The 26,347-nt window shown below is 31.2% G+C and overlaps 1 protein-coding gene across 9 annotated transcripts; it reads left to right on the forward strand.

Moving 5' to 3' along the window:
• The first annotated feature begins 1,925 nt into the window (after positions 1-1,925).
• Positions 1,926-26,347, forward strand: LOC119603814. Of its 9 annotated transcripts, XR_005231429.1 has the most exons (8): positions 1,926-2,020; positions 6,531-7,491; positions 14,642-15,195; positions 15,725-18,674; positions 18,745-18,898; positions 21,736-21,810; positions 22,252-22,789; positions 25,994-26,347. XR_005231429.1 is itself a non-coding variant. In XM_037956013.1 (7 exons), the coding sequence occupies exons 2-6, from the start codon at positions 7,047-7,049 to the stop codon at positions 21,773-21,775; spliced, it is 4,143 nt and encodes a 1,380-aa protein (XP_037811941.1). In that variant the 5' UTR covers positions 1,926-2,020; positions 6,531-7,046; the 3' UTR covers positions 21,776-21,810; positions 25,994-26,347. The 9 variants fall into 9 exon arrangements, 7 of the variants coding, with proteins under 7 accessions (XP_037811941.1, XP_037811934.1, XP_037811938.1 ...); XR_005231430.1 differs by lacking the exon at positions 21,736-21,810 and having other exon boundaries at positions 25,994-26,297; XM_037956013.1 differs by lacking the exon at positions 22,252-22,789.

Below are 26,347 nucleotides of genomic sequence, written 5' to 3' on the forward strand. Positions count from 1 at the left end.
ACTGGCACTTTTTTGAGTTTTCTTTAAAATTAAATCTAGAAACATGAAATTAGGCATGTAGGGCGCGGACTAAATGAAATCTTATAAAATGGGATTTTTTGATACTTTTTCGTTCTTCAAAAGGTACTTTTTGAATTCTCTATGATATTGAACCTAGAAACATGAAATTAAGCATGTAGAGCCCGGATTAAGTAAGAACATATAAACGGGGACTTTTTGATACTTTTTCATTCTTTAACTGGTAATTTTTGAGTTTGCTATAATATTAAACCCAGAAATTTGAAATTAATCATGTAGAGGCCGGAGTAAATGCGAATATATAAAATTTGACCTTTTGGTAATTTTTCGTTCTTCAACTGGTTCTTTTTAAGTTTTATATTATAATGAACCTAAAAACATGAAACTAAGCAATCACGGACTTGAGTGAATGGAAATTTAAAATGGAGTATTTATTATCTGGTACTTTTTCCTTATTTAACTGGTACTTTTTGGATTTTCTATAATATTAAACTGAGGAACATGAAATTAATAAAAGAGGTCTACTTTGGTACTTTTTTGTACTTCTACTGGTACTTTATGAGTTTTCTAAAATATTGAATATATAAACATAAAATTAATCAGTATCCTGATTGAACGAAAATTTAAAAAGGAAAATTTAAATTTAAGCCAAAATACCGATACCTTATCACCGTTTCAAAACGGTTGCTATCATTGTTTATAGGTCTTCTTATAAACCTTCGGCGAAAGATCTTCTAATAGACCTTCAACGGAAGACCTTTTTGAGTAAACCTTCTATCAGTCCCCTAACACAGCGGTTTCCACCGTTTTTTACCTCGCGGACCCCTTGAGGATTTTTTTATTTCCATAAATCCATATGTCGAAAAAAATGTAGAGGTTTCAATTGCATGGTTTTAAAGATAGAATGACCTCCTTCTTGAAATGTTTACATGATGTTTAATTTTATGATCGTGAGAACTTTCACGTTTCTTTATCAAATATTGTCAACATGTGCTGAAAGAGTCACGTTTTTAGAATTTGTTGCGATTGCAGATGGGTGACTTGAGTATGTAAGCTAATTTTTCGGGAAAATAATATAGAAAGTTTGACTTCTTCGATGTTGTTGCGGAAATTTGAATTTTAAAATACCTTCAGTTATTTCACTGCGTGGTTTTGACTATTTACGCGTAGTAAAGCTATGGATTTTCTGATATTAATTTAATAAAGTTAAAATCTCTGTATCACGTCGGAATGAAATATATATTTAAGTATTGAAGACGAATAAAGGGTTTCCGAAATATGTATATTATTTTAGTCTTTTCAAACGAGAACACTTTTGTTTACAATTTGACAAACCTAAATCTGCAAGCTTATCATTAAATTATGAAATGTGGCCTGCAGTGAAAACAGTATCCCTTATTTAATTGTAAGGCAGAGGCAAATAATAAAGAGGAACATTTTTAAAGTTTTCCCTATTTTATTTATATTTCACGTAAAGGTATGATAATCAATTTTGATATCATGTGAAAGGTCTTTGAGAGGCGCTTTTAATGGCGTATTAAAAATTAAAGTTAAAAAAAAATTTAAATGTTATTTAGATTATTCAAAATTGTATAATATAGATTACACTATGCGGCAAAAATAAATACCTGGGAAAATATAGGCCGATCATCATAGAACTTGGTGAATGGATTTGTTTTTAATTTTTAAGAATTAATCAAATTTTTAAAACTTTTTTTATTTTTTTTGCATCCCTGCATAATTTCTAACACAACTTTTGCGCTTGCTCTTTTTTTGTTATAAATTATATACAAAATCGCTCATTTTATCTCTCGGATTCCGTTTTTATTTAAAATCTTTGAAAATTTAAAAATTAAGCGTATTTGATAACTTAGTCGGCTTACAGTCGAGTTTAAGCCGCCGCCGATATTTTTTGTATCAGCCGCCTCCGCCGTTAATATTTATCGGCGCAGGACTCAGTCGTCTTTGGCACAAAACAAAAAAATATAATTGCAAATTTATGGTGGGTGTTTTCTTTTAATTATTTAAATAAATTAAAAGTAAAAATATTAAAAAATAAGTGAAATAAAAAAGCATGATTGCATGTTTTAAGAAAAACATAAAATTATTAATATAACTTCACACATTATGACAAAAGAAGCAAGTGAAAAAAATCAAGTGCAGAAAATATATGTAGACAAAAAAGTAAAAAATGCCTTCACAAAAAAATAAGATATGGATAGAGATGTGATGAGACAAGAAGAGAAAAAAATCCAATTGGAATTGGCAAGTGAATCTTTGTACGCATACAGAGAGTGAATTTGCAATAATTTTTTGTATGGGTGGGTGTGTGTGCGTATGTTCTTTGTTGTTATTTTCTAAGTGGAATAATGTTACAAAAAAATGTTTGGGGTGGTTGTTTGTAAATTTTTGTTGACAGACAGCAGCTGTTTGTCCATGGCTCCTACAAATTGAAATAAGTAATTTGTAAGTCCAGTTAAATTATGAAGGGATTGGTCAATCAAGTGGTTAAAAAATTAAACAAGTACAGTTAGGTTTTTATAAATGCATCTTTGAATAACGGAAATTAAAACAAATTTGTGTATCGACAATACTTTTGTTATGCACCTGCTGCATCGGCCTTTTTTAATGGTGGTGGATAGACATTGTTTCCAAAAGAAGCTATAGACGAAAAATACATAATTTTAAGCCCTTTTGTGTGGTCAATTTTTGTATTTTTTTACAATTGATTGAATTTATATTTATTAATAAGGTTGGGAGAGAGGTCAATATCATATTCTCTCAATAAAAATACTCTTATATGTATGGTGATGCCAACTTCATTGTGCGTTAAAAAAGCTCTACAAAATAATTACAAAGAATGATGAAGTTTTCATAAATATGATGATATTTTAATAAATACCTATGATAAAGATTTTATAAATTGAAGGCTTAGGCTGCTATTTTAAATATACCTTATGGTGACCCCGTTCGTATGAGGTGAAAATAAGGTACTGATGTTCCCTCCGAAAAGTAAGTTTCTGGAGCTGGATAAAAAGGGATAAAAATAACCTACCAAATCTAAACGCTTCGATTTCAAATATGTTTACCCCCATTTTCACCAAGTTCAGTTATAATTTAACTTTAAGATATATTGACAGTTCTCATACAAAAATTGTCATACCATGGTATAAGAAACGACGTTTTTAAATATACTACAAAAGCCATGTTAAGCTAAATTATGAATTTAAAGGTAAAATATGCAAAAATGTGCTCTAACAAATCGATGCCAAAAATCTTAAATTGGTCAGAAACGTGTAAATATCTTATTAATGAGGCATACGACGCATCACAAAAATCATGCATTTTGTTTGTTTGTTTTAATTTTAAGTTGCCCCCTTAACAATATGATACCACTAAGGAGGGATTATTTGGCCTTGAAAAATTCATAACACCATCACCAATAACGGCTTTCGCCTAAAAGAGCCTCATCCAAGAACTGCCAATCCGACCTATACCTTCGTATAGGAAGCTGGAACTCCCGAACTCCGCTCCTGAGTTTATTGGTCTCCACCAAAATCCTAAATGAGTTTTGTTTGGCACTCCACCATGTATCAAAGAAAATTTTAGTGCCTCATGTGGTAATCGAACCCACTACCTCCGCTCTACCAGACTAGAACACTAACCACTAACCTACCGGAGGCCCTTAATATATTATATTAATATTTATTCGAGTCGTGGAACTAGAGTATATTTTTCTAAAGCACCTTTGGTTAAACGTTTTTGATTTTCCTAATTAAGAAATTTTATTTGTAAAATTGATTGGAATAACTGTTTGATAAAATTTGAAATATTGTGGAAGTGTTGGAATGCCTATGGAAATTGCATAAACAGGGACTTTAGAATAAACTAGGATTACATAGTACCTTATGTTTAACAGAAGAGTCCCACTTTTTTCCTATTTTTTTCATTAAAGAAATAATGTAAATAAAACAACTAGATCTAAAGTTATAATCTTTTAAACTGTTAAAAATCAGTTCAGGCCATGTTTTATTAATCAAATTTAAACATAAACATTAATTTTTTCAAATTAAATAAATTTATAATAATGAATTTGAAAAATATCAACCGGTTTTTTCAAATGTCAACTATTCGAAAACCGGTTTTTGGAAAATGTCGAATAATTGATCACCCCAGGATGTACATTAGAGAAAATAAACAAATTTTTGATTTGTTTCGGGAAGAATAATCTCACTTTTTATTCTAAATGGATCGAAAAGTTGCATGAACTGGTAAAAGTAGGCTTTTTAAGGAAGCATCACATTTTTTTTAAACCCTATACCATAACTTCGCGTTCTCAGATGCGTTCTTAGTTGCAAAACATTTTGTCTTTGTCTTTGAAATAATTTTATATTTATGAAACACCCCTATCGAATCGAGCGCTACGATTTCTGTTCGAAATTGTCATCTTCGGAACTGGTTCTAAGGAAGCGTTAGAAAGTCGACACTCATTCTGTGGAACGGTTCTGGAATCACTTCTATAATCAATGATTTTTGTTGGAATTCATTAACCTCGATACTGATTCTAGGAAATCTTTAGTTTTATTCAGAGTTTTTTGTTTGAAATTATTAAGAATTGGACCAATTTTGAAAAACTGTTAAGGAATTATTATGATTGTTTGCATATTATTTAGAAAAATTTTAACTGATCAGTTAATGAATGATATTTAAGTACATTATAAACATCAGCTCAAACTCATAATAAATACCCACTATAATATCGTGGTTTTGGTAAAGTCCGAGTTCAAAACACTAACGATAATATATTATTAAGTATATTACAAACATCAGCACAAACTCATAATAAATTCCCCACGATAACACCGTGGTTTTGGTAAAGTCCGAGTTCAAGACACTAACGATATTATATGATCATTGTTGATGTTTGTAATGTACTTAAATATAAGTCCTACACTTAAATATTTGTTTTGTCATTGGGACTGAGAATCGAGATCCATAAAACCGGATGCTCCAATTGGGACTTTCAGTTTTATAATTGTGTTAAATATACAGTATCTTTAGCTCAACTAAATTGTATGTGATTAAAAATCATATTGCCGGCTTTTCTAATGATATACCCCTTTAGCAAATGATTCCATTATATTCTTATAAGAATTAGGTAAAATTCGACATTATAATATTTGCTGTTTTAAAAATGATCGAAATTAATTTCTCCAAAATAAAAATATAATTATAATTGAATTAGATGTGACTGAAAAGAAGTTCATAATAAACTTTTTTCTATAACTTTAATAACTGGAAATCTTTTTTAGAAATAATTTTAAGTCAAACCTTTTTTAGCTATTTAAAATATTAATAGAAAACAGCTTCTAAAGAAGCAATAGTTAAATGTGAATATATAAGATATTATTGTCTTTTATTCGTATTTTTTTGAAAAAGAAATATTTAAAAAAATATTAATAAATTTATTTTCTTGATTTTAGCGGGTTTTTTGAAATTTTAAATTTGACATCTCTGAGCGTTATTTAATTTACACTCTTTTCACACAGTTTTGTTCTCTTTTTAAGCATTTTTCTACAATGACAAACAACTTGGCCAATACAGACAGGCAAGTTAGTGGCCGTACAACGAAACGACCACTAACTATATTTCCAATTTGATTCAATTCACACTCAAGTGCCTTATACCAATCGTGAGTGACGCATAGATACGGACAAAGCAAGGTGCGGACAAACACGTTAATATAATAGAAACAAATATGTAATAAAAAATAAAACAAAAAAAAGAACTCAATAAAAAATAAATACAATATTTAAAAGCAAATAAAGAAAGAATAAAAAAAGTATATTTGTAGAACGTCAAACCAACCAACTAAGTTCATTATCACTCACGTTCATTAATTACAACAAGAAAATTTTGAAAATTAAAAAGAAAAATCCAAAAAATATAAAGAAAAGTGTGCTTTTAAGAAGATTTTGTTGTTAGTGTTTTGAGTGCGTTCGCTGTTGCCCTTGGTCGTGATACAAAAAAAAAGTATTGATCATTTTTGTCTTGTAAAAAAATCCATTTATCTAAATAGAAAATGTAATTCCAATTTGAAAAAACAACAAAATAGAATAGAAAATAGAATAAAAATATTTCATAGACATAGACTCGAGGTTGCTGCCTGATAAATATTGAAATACATTCATACAGACCAGCCTGCCGCTGTTAACTTGTTTTATTATTTGTTTTGTGCTTTTGGCTATTTTGGCTACAATACAATCATACGTAATTTTGTTTTTATTTTAATTTTTTAAGCAAAACGATGTGCTACATGCTAAATAATAAATAAATTTATCGAAAAACCTTGAAAATAAATAAGTTTACTGAAAACGAATTTGACGAATGCTGCAATTTATAGTGAATTAAATTGTAATTGTAATGGCATATTTAATTTAAAAATTCATTGACCCCATTTATTGAATATTTTTGTTTTTAACGCTTGTGTTTGTTTTATATATGGATTTCAGCTTTTCCTGTTTCAATGGTTTATAACATACATACCAATGAAGACGGTGTATGCAACACAACAGATTCATAATCCTCTACGATGTTGCATGAATATTAAATTTGTTATAAACCAACGAAAAGAACAAAATATCATTGAGCCATAAGACTACCTACAAGCACGATACGAACATATACATATTTTGAAAAAGAAAAAAACAAAAAAAAAAACTCCCTTACTCCTTAAGCTATCTAATTAATTAAATACATTCAAACAACAACAAAAAAGCAGAAAACAAAACTTAATAAAAGTGTGAATATGTATAGAAAGTAACCTGAGGAAACGAACGAAACCTGTAGAGAACAAAGAGTGATAGACACAAATAACAAAAATAAAAACAAACGCACAAACGGAATTTCAGTTTCAAAGCCAAACCCTTCTTGTTGTTTTAAATTTTGTGACACCTTAAAAATTCACACGTCTCCGCTTACATACATAGTGCTGAAATAGAAAACTAAAACAGTAATAATTTATAATTATGACATCATATGCCACATTAAGAGATAATGCCAACTCAACTGAAGATGGCTTAACACCAACATCAACACCACTGTCACCACCAACTCTGGAATTGGCATCTTCCGCAAATAATTTAGCAAACAATACCTGCATGAAGAAAATGAATACACCAACAACACCAGGCTATGATCCCGATTCATTTTCCGAAAGTGAACGTGAAAAAATGGACTCAACTCCAGAGAATATTAAAAAAATCGATGATGTCATTGATGAAGAGGGTCAGCTTCGTCGAGATAATACTAAAACCTCTACCGTCCAGCAAGAACATCATTATAATATTAATAATACACCGCCATGTTTGTCACCCCGTTCAGAGCAATCTGCAAGTTTTGGTTTAGCTGCTGCGGTTGATGACTCAAACGCTAAGTTTTGTCTTGCCAAACCACTTTGCAATATTCCAAAAGGTAAAAATAATAATAATAAATTATATGCAAAGTTGTTTTTTTTTTAATATTATTATTGTTGTTTCTTTATAATTTATCACAAAGCATTTTATACATATTGCCAATTTGTAGAGGTTTTGTCTTATTTTTTCCCAATCGTTTATTTTAAATGTTAATTACTTATGCATGCCACATAGTCATACTCCGCTTTGTGTCTTTTCTGCTTTAGATTTTGTATAAAAGTTATTTTTATTTATTTTTTTACTTTTATTTGCATTTACTAGACAGTTGTGTGTGAGTTTTAAGCAGGGCGCTTGAAAACAAGCTTAAACAATCAATCTATCTAATATATATTTTTCAAAGCTTCTGTTTAAAGTTGAGCTTAACTTTTTTTAAATCTTAATTTATAATTTTAGAATAGATTAAGGGGACATTAAGATCTGGTTTGATTCTATAATATACCATAAGTTGAGTTCAAGTATGAAACTCAGTTTGGTTGTGCGTAAAGCAACTTCTGAAACGAAATTATTGAAAATAATCAATGGGCTGGAATTTACGAAGTATATGTAATCATTACAGTAGAGAACTGATGATTTCTTAGTCCATTCAAGTTTTGTCTATCTAAGCCCTAGAATTTATAAATAAACAAATTACAAATAAGATGAAAAAACACCCCAGTACTGTAGATTTTCTGCCGGTTAAAATAGTTTGTTCACCATGTTATTTAAGTGCAATATAACAATCGAAGTCTGGTTTAAATTCAGAGACTGCTTCAGATTTTTAAAGACGAACAACATTACATTTCAAATATGCTATAAATTTTAACATAATTGTTTAGAAGCATATATTTAATGTATTTTAATTTGATTCTATTACTTAATATGGTTCAGCCAACCAAATAACTGACGTACAAAATACATTGTCGTTGTTATTACTAATTCTACTGAAGGAGTTTCACTATATGTACATAAATGTGCCTACAGAAATATACATATTCGTATGTATGTTGAGAAATGTCACTGTATATTATATTTTTATTATATTACTTTAGACGACAGCACACATTGTCGGTCAAAAAATATTTAACAAAATAACGTTCTACCTTCAAAAAAACATGTTCAAACTCTCAGGTTTTAAAAAATTTAATTAATTAAAATGATAAACTTAATGAGACAAAACAAATGTAAACATGAAAAGTACCATGACTGAAGTACTCATTCATAATATTCGCTATAATAGTAAATTAAATTTCGTGTACATACTTGATAATTAAAAAAAAAAATGTACTGTATGTTGCATTCGTTTACTTTAAAAAACTTGAAACGACATAGAAAAAGGTTGTTGAACAGTTCGATGATCGATTGATTGATATTTTATATTGGGGAAAAAGATTGTTTATAAAAAATCGAATTATGTGAGACTTCAATTTATATTTTGTTTTACAAAACACAGCAAAAAAAGAAACATGTTTGCTCTCCAATAGTTGATTTATTTTAAATTAAGAAAAAATATAAAATTAACAAATTTTTTATATTACAAACAAATTAAGATAATAAAGTTATTTATAATGAGAATTTGGTTAAAAAATTGTTTTAACCTTCGCACTGCAGAAACCAACTTTGTGTGTGTTTTAAATTGTTTATTTTAAAAAAATTTCGTCAAAACAAAATATACTTTTAAATCAGTATATCGTCACCTGAAACGCAACTTACCAATAATTCAAAATCGAACAAAATGATTGGTCGATTTTATTGAAAAAAATTTTTACAAAAATGCCGTGTGAGAACCAAACATAAATCATTATTGGTCAATTTCATCAATTAAATAAATTAGAGTTAGATTTGACTGGATTAGATTAGTTTGACAGGGGGATGTATATTACATTATATCTGAAATTTTACAGCCGGAACTTAATTGAAACTGTTGTGCTCTGCTTTTCATGGAAAATATTTATAGAAGAACCTTATATAGCGGTCTTTGAAAGAAATAATCGATTTTCAGAAACTTCGTTTCCTAGAAGTGCATCCTTATAATTTTCCAATCAGTGTTCTTGTAATATTTGGAAAAACATTGCTTCCAAGATATTTGGATATAATTTTCCCGAAAGCCTGATAATAACAGATAGGTAAAATAGTTTAGGGTTTAATAGCAAATACATTCGTTCCTTTTTTTGCCGATTGTTCGCAAGTTGCCTGATATTCACATGTTGCAGAGCTTACCACTGGAACAGTATTCGGTTATAACAAATTATCTAAGGTTTATAGAACAAAATTTGTATGAAAAGTTGTCTTATAAACCTTTGATAAATTGTTATGAATGACGCCCATAGAATATAATTTTAGATTTAACCTTATTAGGTGATATAGCCCTAATTGGCGTCTGACTGTCTGAAAATATGTTAACCTCTGTTGACTCCGGGCTATTCTTGCAAGGATTTCCGCCTGGAAGCAAGTATTCTGATAAGAAAGATGGTAGTATATTTCGTTTTCCAGGTTTTCAATGTAGATCTCCAGAACCATCTTGTCACTGGAGGAAAATAAATCATTGCGATGAAAAAGTAATGCAATTAAGTAGTACTTACTTAGCTAGTTAGTTAGTTAATTAGTTAGTTAATTAGTTAGTTAATTAGTTAGTTAGTTAGTTAGTTAGTTAGTTCATTGAATGTATTATTTTTTTTTCATGAATTGGAGCGCACAACAGGCCCGATAGTGCCTAGGTGTATTTCTTCGGATTTGATGTAGTATACATCCTCCTATCAACCTAACCTAACCTAACCTAACGTAGTTAGTTAGTTAGTTAGTTAGTTAGTTAGTTACTTACTCAGTTAGCTAATTAGTTAGTTACCCACCTAATTACCTACGAAGGCTCCAATTGCGCAATGACTGATTATTACTCCTACTAAAGTCCTTATATTCTTCCTGACCAATCCAATAATAGTACTATTGTTGCTTTCACATTTAACCGCGACAATAATGAATTAAAAATTCTGCAGTCCATCCTACTGTACCAGAATCGGTTGAGTGAGTCTCTGAATTTTTTGGAAATTAATAAAGTAGTGACACATAGCAGGTTTAACAGGCATATCTCTACTATTACCATACCGATCCTAGCCCTGTCTGGCCAGTTCATCTGCTATCACGTTGCCCTGTACATTACAGTAAAGTGATAACGTTACAGTAAAGTGATAACTGTCCCTTTTCTCGTTTACTTTTGGTACAGTAAGGTGACGAGTATTTTGTTTGACATTTTGTTGAGCAACTCCTTAGTTATTGTTGTTGTAACAGATAAAACTATAAAATAATCTTGGTGGGGGGGGGGGTGTGTTCCTAAAAATTGTGCTACTACAATGTATCCACAAAACCACTGTACAAAGAGGAGTAGGGTTTGGTGGGGACCTTGACCACATGCAGGACATTCATTGGGGATGCCACGGTCTATGCGTGACCAGTAGGCATTAAGTCTGTTGCTTCATCCCGATTTTAGTTGTGCCAGAACATCTCTTGTTTACGACATTCATGCGGTATCCTGCGAACCGTCATACATACGGTTCTGACAACTTTCTTTTATTTTAATTCTAAAGTACTCAACGACTTTATTAATTTTTAAGGCCTTGGTTTATAAACATTATTTTAATGTATACTGGGGAATGAATAATGAATAAAAGTATTTAAGAGATACATATATTGAAAGAGAAAACTTTAAATTAAATAATATCGTTAGGTTGGCTAATTAGCTGATCGTCACTGTATACATTGTTTTAAATTCAAACAATTTTTATTCAATGTGATTTCAACGACAATTTTCATACACACTATACACATGATTTTATGATGGTAATGTTAGTTATGAATATTTGCTTATTTGTTTATAGTTGTTGGAAATAATGTTTGGTATGTTATGCTTTTCATTAAGTTAGTTTCATTTTGTTTTTGACCAAGTGTGACCCAATTTATTTGGCAAATAAAAGGTAAAAATATTTTGTTTTCAATGTGACAGTGACAGGAAGTGGAAATAATGTACGTACATATTTATTTACAAAATATTATGTACAATATGTTTTTGCTATGTACATGTAGGTTAATTGCTATTTCTATTTAAATTTTATATAAAAATGTATTTGTTATTTTTCATGGATTAAAAAAAATAGTTTTTATAATTAGTTGTTTCGTTATATACTTTTAATTACAATAATTTGCAGTTGCAATTGTCAACAATTTAGGTGTATTTGTTGTTTAATTTTTATATATATTTTTAAATTTTTAACTAATTTCAAAATATTAAACAAAAATCTTCTAAATAGATACTAGATTATTAATAAATAAATTAACATTAGCAACAATAATCATATAAAAAAACTCTTTTCTTTAAGAAAAAACAATTACTATAGTTTTGTTATTTAATTTATAATTTCATTAATTTTACATTTCTCATTCCGTAATAAGTAAATAGTTTATTTTAAATTGTCTAGTCTATTCAACTCATAATTTTAGAAATCGTTATTATTACCAAAATATAAATTTTTTTTCTAACTTAAACGTTTTAAATATCTTACACAGTTATATTAAATTGTCATTATTTATTGTAAATTTTAGAAATATTTTACGCACTTATGAGTTAGAAATCTGTTAATGATAAATAAAATATAAATGCAAAAACCTTGTCTATAATTGCTACTAACATTAATTATCATAATTGGATGTCGAAGATGAATAGTAGCTTTAAAATTATACTTAACTATTCGTCTTTCTTTTAGTTTCTATTTTAAACTGCAAATTTATGTCTGCCACTTTCACTTTGTCCATGAATTGTATCAATAATTAGCTTATTGACTATTTAGAACCAATAATGTTACGTTATTAATGTATATTTGAATATTCGTTAAATATTTTAACTGAAATTAATTTGATTTCTGATATCTTTTCTTTATTAAAGTCAAAAATTTTCACAGTAATGTAATGTAAATTTCAGATAAAAACAAATTAGTTTGGAGTTTTATACAGAATTCCAAAAAAATGAAACATATTCATATTTTTCACCACTATAGTTGGGAGGGTATTATGGGTCTTAATATATACCAACCTAACCAACATAGACTACCAGTCTTTTCAGAATCATTTTCTAATACGATGTAACATGTCCGTCCGTCTATATACAATTTTGTAGATAATTATTAACTCGTTGACGCTCACCCATAAAATGATAAAATTCGAGTACTTCGTTAAATTCCACGAGTACAGCCAGAATATAAATTTGAATCAAAAAAATTGTTAGTATAATAAAACTATATTATTTTATTGTTTAAATAATCTTGACGGATTTTAAAACAAAATTATTATACTCCGATTTATAGTGAAATAAATATTAAAAAAAAAAAAAAAATAACATTATGTATGTATATGACGGCTATAGACGTCATTTGCATCTACCGTTCTCGACGTCTATAGCCGTCATTTGCGTCAACGTGTCAAATTCTGAAAATGGTTCAGATAGTTTCGAAGCTGTCATCGGATTTTCTCCATCACATCATATTCTAGATGATATAACAGATCAAAGGCACCTATGTTTATACATTTAGTTCAGAAAGTCCAATCTGTCGACTTTAAAACAAAGATTTAATCTCTGTTATACATATTTTCATACTTATTCGAGATATCTTAACCTAAAGCCTAAAAGAGTCATACATTGACGAAATCTACTTTACTACATTTCGTTATTATTTTACGACAATCATAACGTGACTTAATTTTTCATTATTATTCCCATAAAAATACTTTTTGAGCTGTTTAAAACTCTCTTTTATTTATTGAGATGTCGTCCTTTAGGGACTCGGTAAAACTTCCAGACTGAAACACTTTGGGTATCGACCTTTTTTCATTCCTCTCTCCTTTTTACTTATGTTCTTTTAGTTTTCTTCTAGCCTTTAGTTTTTTCGATCTTTGGATCTTCACACTTTATGAAGGGAATCACAATGGACCTTACAGTCTCCCTTCTTAACCTAAACCTAACAAAATTTATAAATTACGGAGCATTGGCACTGTTGTAATGTCTCCAATGTGGCCCAAAACGGGAGTTTTTTAACTTTAGTACATAAGATCTCGACATTATGATGTGATGGATATGTATGATTCGAATTCAACACTGAACAATCCTATAGACAAATATTTACTGCCTTATTCATAAAATTTTATTAAAGGTTTATAAATCAAGGGCCTTATTCATAACAATTTATCAAAGGTTTATAAGACAATTTTTCGTACAAAATTTGTTCTATAAACCTTTGATAAGTTGTTATGAATAATGCAAGAAATGTTCTTACAATATTTTATTAAATATTTATGAATAAGGCAGTACGTTTCTGCGTTTCGAAATTTTTTTAATTTTGTTGGACTGTGTTATTAATTATAGAGTAAGTTCAGTAAATAATTCCGAATCGAAGGTTCTGCTTTTGGATAACATTTAAGCGTAAAAATTTGTTGGTTTTTTGTATAACCTCGTAAAATTGCGCTCTAAAAACAAGTGTACATCTTAGAACAGCTTTTTGCATAAATGCTTCACACCTTCTTTCATATATTATGTAGCTAAAAGTTATTCACAAAAACGCAATACTTCTATAACCATAGATTTGAATTAATTTTTAATTAACTAATTTTAATCTTAAATTTCAAATCAAAAACCCGCTTTTAAAATCTTAAGTGCGTCAACTTTGAAACCATCAATTCATACATTAAACATTTGATAAATTTATATAAAAAAGAAAAGCTTTAGATAAAACTACTAAAAGAAATTGTATGATGATAACTTTGTTTACTATGCGAGTACGTAAACTATGTATTTTTTGTACATTGTTATGGTATGAAAGTGCGTTATTATTATTATTTTTCTATTACGAATGTTATACATTTTAAAATAACCAACGTACTGTAAAGTCTTCTTTTTATTGTTTTATTTTTTGTGTCTTTCGTTTTCACCTAATAACCGTTAACTATAAGTTGGCTTTAATTATAATTTATTGTTAAATCTTAATTGTACGTTTTGTTTTAGCCATTTTTGTTATTGTTGCAATATAAATATTATTTTTTACAATAGCATTCATTTTATTTAATAATAACATTTTGTTTGCTCTTCTTGTTTGTACTCATATTCGAGTTTTTTTTTATTGTTTCTTTTGCAGAAATGAATGTTGGTAGTAAAAGCGCTAATAAAGAAATAACAAGCAGTAGAGATAACAAAAACGATGACGAAGAACTAAGTAGTGGATCAGCACGGCAAGAAGCAACTACAACAAGCGTAAAGACTAAAACGGCAGCCACAAACGCAGACAATAGTAATAGTGAAAAAGAGGCACACTTTTCATACGATCATGGTGATGGTGATGAGTCAACATCTTCGAATGGTAATACAACTATGACAAACTCTATGAAACAATCGTGCGCCTTTACCATAGACAATTTCAATGATAAGGAATGTGATGCTGCTGCCCAGGCTGCTAAATACAAAAGTATGATGGAACGTTTTCAAAATCGCCATCGACGTGGTGCCTCTATGTCAAAACTGGAAAATGAAAATGAATCATCAGCGTCGACAACGAAAGCACAGACACCTACACGTCTAACAAGTTCACAGTCGTCAACACCATTAACGTCGAGATCATCAGCTCGTAATTCATTGGCCCACAATGATAACAATGCAAATTCATTGGAGTCTGATACTTCTGCCACACAAAAGGTATTTTATTTTAAGTGTAAGACAACACATTTGATTATAATACATATTCAGTTTTTTATATGATTAGTTTTGTTAAAAATAATTTTTTTAATACATTTGGACATAAATTTTTCATGATCATGATCTGAACTTTACAAACAAATAAGTTAAAAAATTTAATATAAATTAGTACTTAATTTTTTTTTAATTTATTGTTTATTTTATTGAATGTATAGTTTAGTTGTTATTTCCATTAAAATCTGGTTAATTGCAGTCATTATTTTTTTATTTAGCAATGGAGATCTAAAACAGGTTGAACCCATTTGTAGACAATTTCAATTACAAATTAAGTTGAATATAAATAGATGATTTAAATTAGAGCTTAATATGACTAATACTTTGTATTTGTACTATAAACATAAAGAGATTTTATAAAATGTGTATTTTTAAAACAATGACAAATTTGTTTGTTTTCAACAAATTTCAATGTACATTTATATTAAAAAATACTAAATATGGAAATAAATGTTTATATGTTATATCATTTTAGGTGAAGTTGCGTGTACGTGATCGTAGCACCTCACGTGTGCGTGATGCATCAAAACGTCACAGTTGGTCGCCACGTTCAAGTACAAATGAAAGCAATTTACAAAGTCCACAATCCAATACAGCGTCAACAACAACTTCCAATACATCACAATCTGCAATGCGTAAAACTACAAAAACTGCTAACAAACCACCACCCATACAAGTACCTAAGGGTTCATCAAATTTAGTAGCAAATCGTACACAATTTACCCCTCGTTCTACAGCCATGCAATTGGCTTTAAAACAAGTGGATTTTATGTGCCCTCAACCTCCTTTGGCCGATTTTAAACATCTAAATGCTGATGCTGACGATGTCAGCGAAGCTGGAACTTATACATTAGATGGTGATAACTACACAGAAGAACAAAAAGATCTCATGAATATTGATAAAAACGGACAACCCATAGTGGACAATCCGCGTAGAACAAAAAACCGTCCAAAGCAATTGGATGCTATAACGCCAACACCCAGATCACAGGGTACTGTGGAATCAAAACGCTCCAATAATGTCTTAGAAGTTAATTACTATCACGATTCTGAAGCTTTGGAACCACGACAACGGACTAGTACTTCAACATCAGATCTAATAATGGGTTCTCATCAATCGGCTGGAGCCTATTTGGAGAAAATTAAGTCTCGTGTGTTGCGCAATATGAATGCCACCAAACAAATGGACATTAAACAAGACGTTTTGAAATCTTCTCACAGCCAACCGACCGATGATGAAGAAGTTGATCCAGATTTGGGCTGTTTTACAAGTGTCACAACAAGTGGTGTATTGGCCAAACAAAGAACACTAGATGCTCGACCTAAACTATCACGGCATAGTGGTTTGTCAACATCTCAAATTGATAGTTCGGAGTATGTAAGTAATGAAACAAAATTGAAAAGCTCTGGCACTCCAGCATCTCTAGCTGGTGGCTTTACGGATCACCAAAAAGCCGAATATCGTCTGAATGTATTTACAAACCAGAAAGATGCTTCACAGAAATTTGCAGCTACTAGAAACCTTATAGAAACACCACCGGAAACTCCAACTGGTCCACAACCCACTTCAAAACTGAGTGAAGTTGCAGTACTGCAGACGGCTCAAACGAAACACGATTGGATACAGGAATGGGCACGCAATGCTCGTGCTCGTAGTTTGGCGAATGATCGACATGTTAGTGTAGGTGTACGACAAGCCAATCAGGATATGTTAATGACACGGTCGTACACTTGCGCCGACACTGGAAACGAGTCCTTGACAGACGATAGTCTCTATAGTGCTCACAGTAAACAGTTCAATGCCAAGTTGAATCGGTCATTGGCAGAGCGATTGCGTTTAGCAGGAAATGGTTCAGGAGAATGTGATTACGCCAGTGATCCTTCTCTTACCACTTCGACTTCATATTCGAAGCCTCCTAAGAGCCCTACAAAGATACCTTCGCCACTGCATTCACTTGGTAGAGCACGCAGTGCCAGTCGTACTAGAGCCTCTCTGCAAAATATTTTACCAGCTGATGATGAAGATTACCTGCAACAAACAGCTGCAGCAATAAATAATCTGCAACAAAGTCTTTCCCGTAAGAATTCTCTCAAATCTCCATCGCATTCAGCTTCTCCACGTGCTCATTCAGCACGTTCACATATCATGTATTCACCAGAGGGCACAGCGGTTGACAGTAGTCCACAACATAGTCTGAATGCCCAACGTCAAAGGCAAGCAGCACAGAATTTAATGACCAGCAGCATAAACGAACAGCAGTTGCAAATGTTAACTAGTGGCGAGTATTTATTGCGACAAATGAGAATGCGTAAGAACTCATTTGACGGTAACTTGGCCGGCTCTGGTTCACCCCATAGAAGAGTATTACAAGGTGGTGGACCTCCACAAGTGCAATCACCCACTACTTCTACAGCTCCCGATGATCAATCTTCACCGTTGAGGAGGTCTAGTTCATTTTCTGCACGTGTTGCAGCCACTCAAAGAGCCGGACGTCCAAACTTTCAAAATCTGTACACGCCACCAGCAGCACGACACAGTTATGGTCTTAGTGTGGCCCCACAACATCAGCAACAGTTACAAATGGTACAAGCAATTAAGAAATCAGCGAGTAGTAATAATTTTGGCCATGTATACAGTGATTACGATGACAATTTACAGTATTATATAAACGACGAAGATGATCAGAATGACATGGATGAAGAATATTACTCGAGCGGTGCAGAGGACAATGTCGAGCCCGAATACTACAATGATCAACAGGAGCAATCAGAGATTGAGAATAGTGTGCCACTATCTAACACTAGATACAATAAAGCTTTATTGATGCGCATTGAACGCAGCAAACAAAAGGTGGCCGGCAAACCACAGTCAGCTCCACCTACAAAGCCATCTGCCGCTTTATCTGCTGCCGCTGGTGGAGTTATGGCGTGCCCTAACACACCCGAATTGCCCAGAAGAAACGTTAAAAGTGCTACGACCCGGTCCAGTGTCACATCACAACGCCAGTCAATGCCGAGAGATACTAGTCTAAGTCGTCTGGCTCAGCAAGTTCCAAGCTCATTGGCATCTGCCAAAAAGCAACTTTTACAAACTGCTGCCAACGTACCATCCACTACGACAGCACAGCGTTCCACATCTAGTCAAAGAGCTACGCCTCGTTATCTGGATATATCGAAATATAAACCCGCCCAAAGTAACCAATTTTTACGTAAAAACGATGCCAAAAGTACTCTTAAGCAACCTTCAAATGATATTATGAAACGCAGTCCTAGTAGTTCTTCTATGGGTTTGTCGCGTACAGATCCATCACGGGCCAGTAATCGTTCGGTACGTTCAGCGACATCTGTTATGACCACTAGTGGTACTTCACTGGGTGGTGGTGGTAGTGGCAGAGCTTCGTCTGCCGTAAGAAGAGATGCCTCAGGTAAGAATTATATAAACTTTTGGGTAGTATCTTAAAACTTAAAACGCTTTTATTTATACTTCAAACAAAGTGAGCAAACAAAAAGAAGCTGAAATGGCCATGTGGAAGCGAAGATCCAAATACGATCCCATGAAAGCGGCTGCTGAAGATCGACGCAAAAAAGAGGAGGCCAAGCGTATAGTACAGGCTCAGCAATTAGGCGTTGTTAGTATGCCATCTGAGAGGTAAGTTTTTCATTTTGTTTCTAACAAGTTAAATTCAATTATATTACATTCTTGTTTTGAAACTCAGGTTAAGGAATTTTTCAAAATTGTTTAAAAAAAGGTTTTGGGTTAAACTAACTTTTCCTTTTGAAATCTAATTGGCAAAATGACTAAATATATAGAAGTATTTCTACTTACATAAAAATATCGATCTAGCAAACAATTATTAGTTCATAAACAAAATATACTTACATATTTTATAAAAAGAAATTAGTGGTTACAGTAGATACACAAATCAATAGTATCTCTACAAAATTTGGAACATTTTCTGTCAAAGTGGTTTATAAAATTTTAATTATTTATATTACCGGATTAATATTACCTGAATTGATTTATGTTTCTGCAGTAAAAGGTAAATTTTCTAACATTTTTATAATATTATGGAAACCAATTTATTAAAACATTGGAAGATATAGAAAATTTCTAAGGTGTTTGTAAATAATGGGCGTAGTTTAGTACTTAATTAGAATTAAAAGATAATAATAATTACATCTACGATGAAATCATGAATTGTAAGAGAAAAACACTAAACACATTAGTGCAGTTTATTTATAAAATTATTAAAATTCATGATTTCTGCACGTATGTGGAATTAATATATTAGCTATAGTAACATTCATATTTAGATACATTTTTCAATAACATTGCTATTAATATAGTGATAAGGTTTTAAAAAAGTCTTACCCATATACAACACTCTTCTTTATTTATAATTATGTCTTCTGAAAGTTCTATATATTGGCTTAAATTAAAGAATATACCACTTTTATATTTTGCTCCTTTTTTATACCCTATACTATACTATAGTGGGGAGCGTATAATACGTTTCTGCTGATGTCTGGTCCTACACCCACCTTAAAGTATACCAATCGGTTCGGAATCACTTTCTGAGTCTATTAAGCTATGTCCGTCCGTCCATTCGTCTGTGTGTCCATGGAAACCTTGTCCACACGCTACAGGTTGCAATTATCAATATTATTTTATGAAATTTGGTACATACTCCTCTTTTGACTCAAGGACGAACGCTATTGAAAATGTTTGATATCGTTCCATTATTTCGCCTAGCTCCCATACAACCATACCGCCTGAACGAAGCTTTTGATTTTATAATTATGTAGAATCTATAAAAAATCAGCAAATCTGCCGATTGAATATTTCATGGTTTTTGTTGTTTATGTTTTCTCACTTATAACTTAGGTTTAATTGGCCAATAACACTCTGTTAAGGTAAGATACTAAGAGCCGGTTTCTTACCACTCAGTTAAAGTAGGCTTAACATGCTGTTAAGACCACACAGAAATTCTCTACGAAGTAGGTCTGCTGGATCAGGGTAATTCCTCTCGCGGAATTACGGATTATGATATTACGACTCTAGACTTCGGGGAAACACCTCTGATAGAATTTCCAACTAGGGATGATTGGCTTGTATCCGTCAGACTGTTTGGTGGGTGTGCAGTTTTCACTGACGGATCCTAGATGAATACCGGTACGGATAACGGTGCCAATACGCTTATATCAACATAAAACGTACCTTCAGACTCCCTGACTAATGTACTGTCTTCTAAGCAGAGATCCTAGCGATGTGGAAAGCGAAGGAACTGATACGGTATCATTCGGGGTCAGTTGTAACAATTTATGTTGAAAGTCAAGCTGCTCTCAAAGCATTTGTTTATCACACAGTACATTCGCGCCTAGTTGTAGATTGTAGAAATACTCTTAGGGACATTATGTGACTGTTTGACATTAGATTGTGTTGGGTGTCGGGGCAATGTAATGTGCATGGTAATGAGGTGGCGGACGAACTGGCTAGATTAGTTTCCTTGATATAGATGACAGAGAAATTATGGTAAAACCACCCATTTATCACTATTATAGGCTAATATTCAAAAGAATCCGTGACATCATAAATCAGTCCTGGATTAGTAGATTGGATTGCAGAGTATCAAAGACCCTATGGTTGAAACTTGATATGGGGACTACCAAAATACTTATAGGACTAGATAGATGCAGTCTGAGAATTCTGATAGGGATGCTAACGAGGCATTGCTCAGTTAGGGCTATGTCAGTAAGTATACCGGACTATTGTAGGTTATGCGAGGATGAGGAGAAAATAGAGTCGATCGAGTATATAATTTGCTACTGTCCTAGGATAAAGAATCTCAGGCTGAAATGGCTAGGAACCCTCGCAGTTTACTAAGTTTTGTCAAGGGCGTTAGTCACTTCTTCGACAAAGTTTTTTTCTCTCACCTCTTTATTCTCTAGTGCAGTGACTTGTGTTTTTGTTTCTCCGTTTTTGTATCTTCACTCTTTGAAAGGAATCACAATGGACCTTATGGTCTCCGCGTGGATATGCACCGTTAACTTAACCTAACCTAAAAAATTAAGTTTTTCTTCCTCCGAATTGTTTACTTTCTTGTTTTTGTCAATTGTGTTTTCTCATTTATAACTTAGGCATAATTGGTCATTAACACTGAGTAAAAGTAAGATAATAAGTAATGTAACTGATTACTGATTACTGAAAAACACAAAATATATGTAGATTAAACTAGGTTTAAACAAAGAATGTAGATTATCTCTATCAGAAAAATCCGCCTTTAATATACCATAAATAAGCGATTAATAACTTTATGAATACGAGGGTAGTTTCTACAAAATACACATATTTTCTATAATAAATACACTATTACGTTATTTATTTAAAAATTTCCTATTCTCTATTCATCAATATCAGTTTAAAATAATAACTATGTTTTATATATATTTATATTTTATTTTAAACACATCTATGTCGTATCCTAGATTGACAATACTAAAAATTAGATTGCGAGCGAAACGATGATTATTAAGAAAACATGTTATTAATTTTATTTCGTGGTAAATGTTTTTTTTTTAATATTTTATATTTTGTATTTATTTTATTTTTGTTCGTTTTTCTTTATTCTCTTTAAAATACATAATATATATATTCAAGCCTCCAATAATAAAAAAAACTTAGCAGCACACACTACTTAATCATAGATATGTCATTATTGTTCGCTAGATCGAAAGAAATAATTTGTATATGTATTAATAAGGCAGATTTTTACACATTCATTTGCAATAAGTAGTTTTATTTATAAATAGTTATTTGTATCTTTATAACTTTATTTTTTTTTTAATTATATCTAATTTTATATAATTTATTTATAAATTTTTTGTATTTTTTATGTTTTATTCCACAAAACTACACTGAGCAAAAACAACTACAATTACAATTTACATTACACAATTTCTATATATGTTTTTTTTTATATTTTCAACTATTTTTTTATATAGACAATCAAGATCTCTATATCGTCGTGGCCAATTATGACTAGAAGGGTTACTTGTAACAGATCTTTAAATGTGTTTACATATAAAGCCTAAAACTAAACGATTTAAATATGTATCTAGAATCATACATACACACATCTTAGTTGTGTATATTATACTCCATAGATTTAATGTAATCGACTACTATTATTATCACTACTCTACTCTATACTAACAACAAAAACAACAATTGAAACAACGAACAAAATGAATATTAAACGAAATGAATAAAAAAAATAAAATATGCTTTTAAACGGTGATTGTAACACTAAATATTATTGCAATTTTCGATTTTAGTGTTTATTTTATTAATTAACCGTATTTTTATTAAATTTAAAGAAATAAACAAATAAAAACCAATAACACGTTATCATTTAAACGACATTTTTAAATGATAAATAAAGTGCAATTACGATTTTTATGATTTCTCATTTTGACGCCATCTATATATTATCTATTATCCACCCACTACTGTTTACTCTCGTACGAATATCAAATAAAAGTAATTATTAATACCGTTTTCTTTGTTAATTTCTTATTTATTTATGTTTATTTGAATGTTACTATTTACTATTCTACCTTCTACTTCTATCTAGTATTATAAAATAAACAAAATGTGTTGTAATTCTGTTAAACAGTTTAATTAGAACTTAACTAAAACTCATTTTCATGATTAAAAACATTTGTAAATTTCATCTAATGAAATCATTTGCAATATCATATTAATAGTTATATTTAACGCTTTATTAACGTTTATGAGAAAAAAAAAATATTACATTTTTAAGATCTAATTGTTTGGACTTTTCTTTTTACTAAAATATATTAATCGAATTACGTCTCTTACTTAGTTATTTATCATTTGCCAGCTAAAGAATTGCAAAACTGTTGATTAGATCGTATCACTGTCCAAAAAGGTTGATATTGGCAAGGTCGAAAGTTGAAATGCTTTAGAGTTCTTCTCTCGATTTTATCCATAAACCTTAAAACTTTTTAAAACTAATACAACTTCTCAAAAGATGATTATGGTGTGGTCTCTACGTAGGTCATTGTTTTTGTTAGATCTGACCATGACGATCAGTTTCATATGCAGATCATGGAAAACAAAATTTATGAGATCAATCCGATCACTTACTTGGCAGCTTTAAAACAAGTTTTTTTTTTAACTTGCAGATTAGCGAATAAATAAAAACTTTTGTTTAAGGTTCAGTTTTCAACGAAAATGATCAGAATATCGATTCAAATTAATCTTCGAAAGTTGTTTTAAGTTCTCCTTTACAAAGCTAGGGGTTAAAATGTCAAGTGTAAAAGGCTGTTGTCAGTAGTAAACGGCAGGGTTGGACCCAGGATCTCGGATGCTGCACATATATCTACATATATAAAAATCTAGTTGGGGGTTCTACATCAATTTCCAGGCCTAAAAATTGGGCTACGTCCATAAATCTATTGGACAAACCGAAGTCGGATTGGCTGAGCCGTTGAATATGTGTTGGGTGTCATGAGGACATAGACCACATGCAGGACATTCGTTGGGGACGGCACGGTCTATACGTGACCAGTAGGCATTGAGCCTGTTGCTCCATTACGATCTTAGTTGTGCCAGAACTAGTCTTGTTTTCTGCGGCAGGTTTTCTTCTAAGTCCGACATTCATGCGGTATTCTGCGACCGCGGACTTTAGCTGTGAGTTCGGCTTAGATATTATCATATAGGGGGATATATGTATATACGAACAGCAAAGCTGCGATCAGAAATCTAGCGGTTGTCTTCACGATATCCTGGTTTACCGAAAAATGCCGGGATTCTCCGTATGAGATAGCGATAACGCTAATATGGGTCCCAGGATATAACAACTGTCAAAGACTGTATAGTTGAGGAACTCGCCTGATATGTACGATGAGGAGATATGATGAAATTGGCGCCTTTACTGGTCAACTTCGAGATCAATTTGGTCGTAGGGTGCAGATACGAACGTTGTTATAAGTAATAACGGAACACTGTGCTATTGGCAATCCTGTCAGGAGATTGGATCAAGAGTACAATGACTACTGCAGAAGTTGTCACAATAAGGTGGAAGAGGAGACTATATCTCATATTCTCTACCATCTCCTCTCCCTTATCTCATATCTTCTACCACATTCACGGAGAACACAGAATATTATTTTGGTTCTGCTATTCTCTCATGTATGGAGGAGATAGCTGGTATGAATCTTAATATGACTTTAAATTTTGTAAATCCAACCGGCTGGTTTAACACTAAAAGTAGTGGGTAACACTATAAAGGACTCCTGCGACCACTTGGGCATCACAAAGAGACGACAATCAGGAGGACCCACTTGTGTCGCTCAAATGGAGTGGCCAACTTTTATATCCTAAACTAAACTAGTTGTGAGTTAATCATATTTACTTCTGTTGATGGCATCTCTGTGAATAACGTCCAAAGTTTGCGTATATGAGGTACGATCTAACGGATCCATCGTGTTCTTATCGTATACACAAAAACGCCATTATTCATACTGAAAACGAGTTGTAAATTCAAATAAGGTAAACGATATCAACTCGTTTCCATTATGTATAAAGTCTATAGATCCTTCTTGACATTCCTGGGAGGAGCTTGGTGAAATACCCGGTGGAACTGTTTTGTCAGTATGATATTATGCTCCTTCACCGGAGGACATTCGTTTCTTCATGTAGATGCTGTTCAGAGGTTATTTGCTACTTTGAATATTTCTGCACTAAGTGTCACTAATAGGTAGTGATACTCAGTCTATCAAAGGGTACTCCCAAGATTGATTGGGCTCCATTGAATAAAAAAGATTTCTTAAAATACCACAACGTTTAAACTAGAACTCTGCAAATATGTTTACCTTTAGATTGATTAGTCTGAGTATTAATTGGCACTTAAACTAAGTCCGGCTACTCATTAAGAAATCTAATTTTAGGCCTCAAATGAAAGAAAACAAAACTAATGTGAACTTAACTCTATTCTCCGTTACAAAGGGACCTAACAGATCCCAAGTAAAGCTATACTCATGGCAGTAAGCAGACTGCAGAACCTAAAACCTAACTCAATTCTCAGAAAGGTAGATTGAAATAGTAAACAACAATAGCGTTCAATGAATGAAGAATAAATTTAAAAACTTTCTATAAAAGTCCAAACATCTATCATGAAATAATTGTATAATTTCTACATTTCAGTTTATCATTAGAGGTTTTAAATCATTGTTTTTAAAAAGCATAGATTTGTGAAATTATTTTTATAAATTAAAGTTAATTAATAGTTAATAACATTAACAAAGTTTATAGTAAAAATGGGTGCAATTCATTAGAATGTTGGTTAAAGTCATAAACACTAACACAGCTGCTTAAATAAACAACATACATACATGCATACTACAATAAAATAATATTTAACAATAGAAAATCTACAAAAAATACTAACACTGAACGTAATAATTAGAAATAACACTCAATCACTATAAACATTTTTTATATATATAATCAACTGAACCATTTAACTTTGAATTCACAGAATTCGATACATGCAGTTCAAGAATTTTCAATTTGTAACATTTTTAAAATTATGTTTGTGCCTTGTTTTGAATGATTATTTAATATTTTTAACTTTTTTTGAAACTAAGTTATTAAATAAAAATTAATTTAATTATTTTCTTTTTCTCTTATTCTCTTTGAAAACAAACAAAATAACAGCGAACGATCTTTGGAACAACAATGGTCAATTGAAGAGACTGGAGATTTTGACGAAGATGACTGTGTTTAAATTGAAAAAAACAAATTCCTGTAATAACATAACAATCGCTTAACAAATTTCAGCAATGCGATAATATTACGAAACAAAGAAAAATAATTAATTAATTGTTTTCCTTTTTAATTTTTGTATAGAGTCAAACAACGTGATATAGCTTACCTTAACAAACAAAGAACTTTAATTAAATTATTTAAGAATTTACTTTTATTGAGCAAAAAAGAAAAAAAAAAACATACCAAGAAATCATAAGAGTGCATTCGTATGATTTTATTTTATCATTTATATGGTTAAAAAAA

The sequence above is a fragment of the Lucilia sericata genome, unplaced genomic scaffold (assembly GCF_015586225.1).
Source record: "Lucilia sericata isolate MDLA Ls3-8-SP2 unplaced genomic scaffold, ASM1558622v1 Contig000339F_arrow, whole genome shotgun sequence".
NCBI classification, from domain to species: Eukaryota; Metazoa; Arthropoda; class Insecta; order Diptera; family Calliphoridae; genus Lucilia; species Lucilia sericata.

Bases quoted from the DNA above. Each gene is read 5' to 3' on its own strand.
- LOC119603814 (XM_037956006.1), top strand. From the start codon at position 7,047: ATGACATCATATGCCACATTAAGAGATAATGCCAACTCAACTGAAGAT. The intron at 15,196-15,724 runs GTATTTTATTTT...ATATCATTTTAG, and splicing joins ATACTTCTGCCACACAAAAG to GTGAAGTTGCGTGTACGTGA. The intron at 18,899-25,993 runs GTAAGTTTTTCA...ACAAAATAACAG, and splicing joins GTTAGTATGCCATCTGAGAG to CGAACGATCTTTGGAACAAC.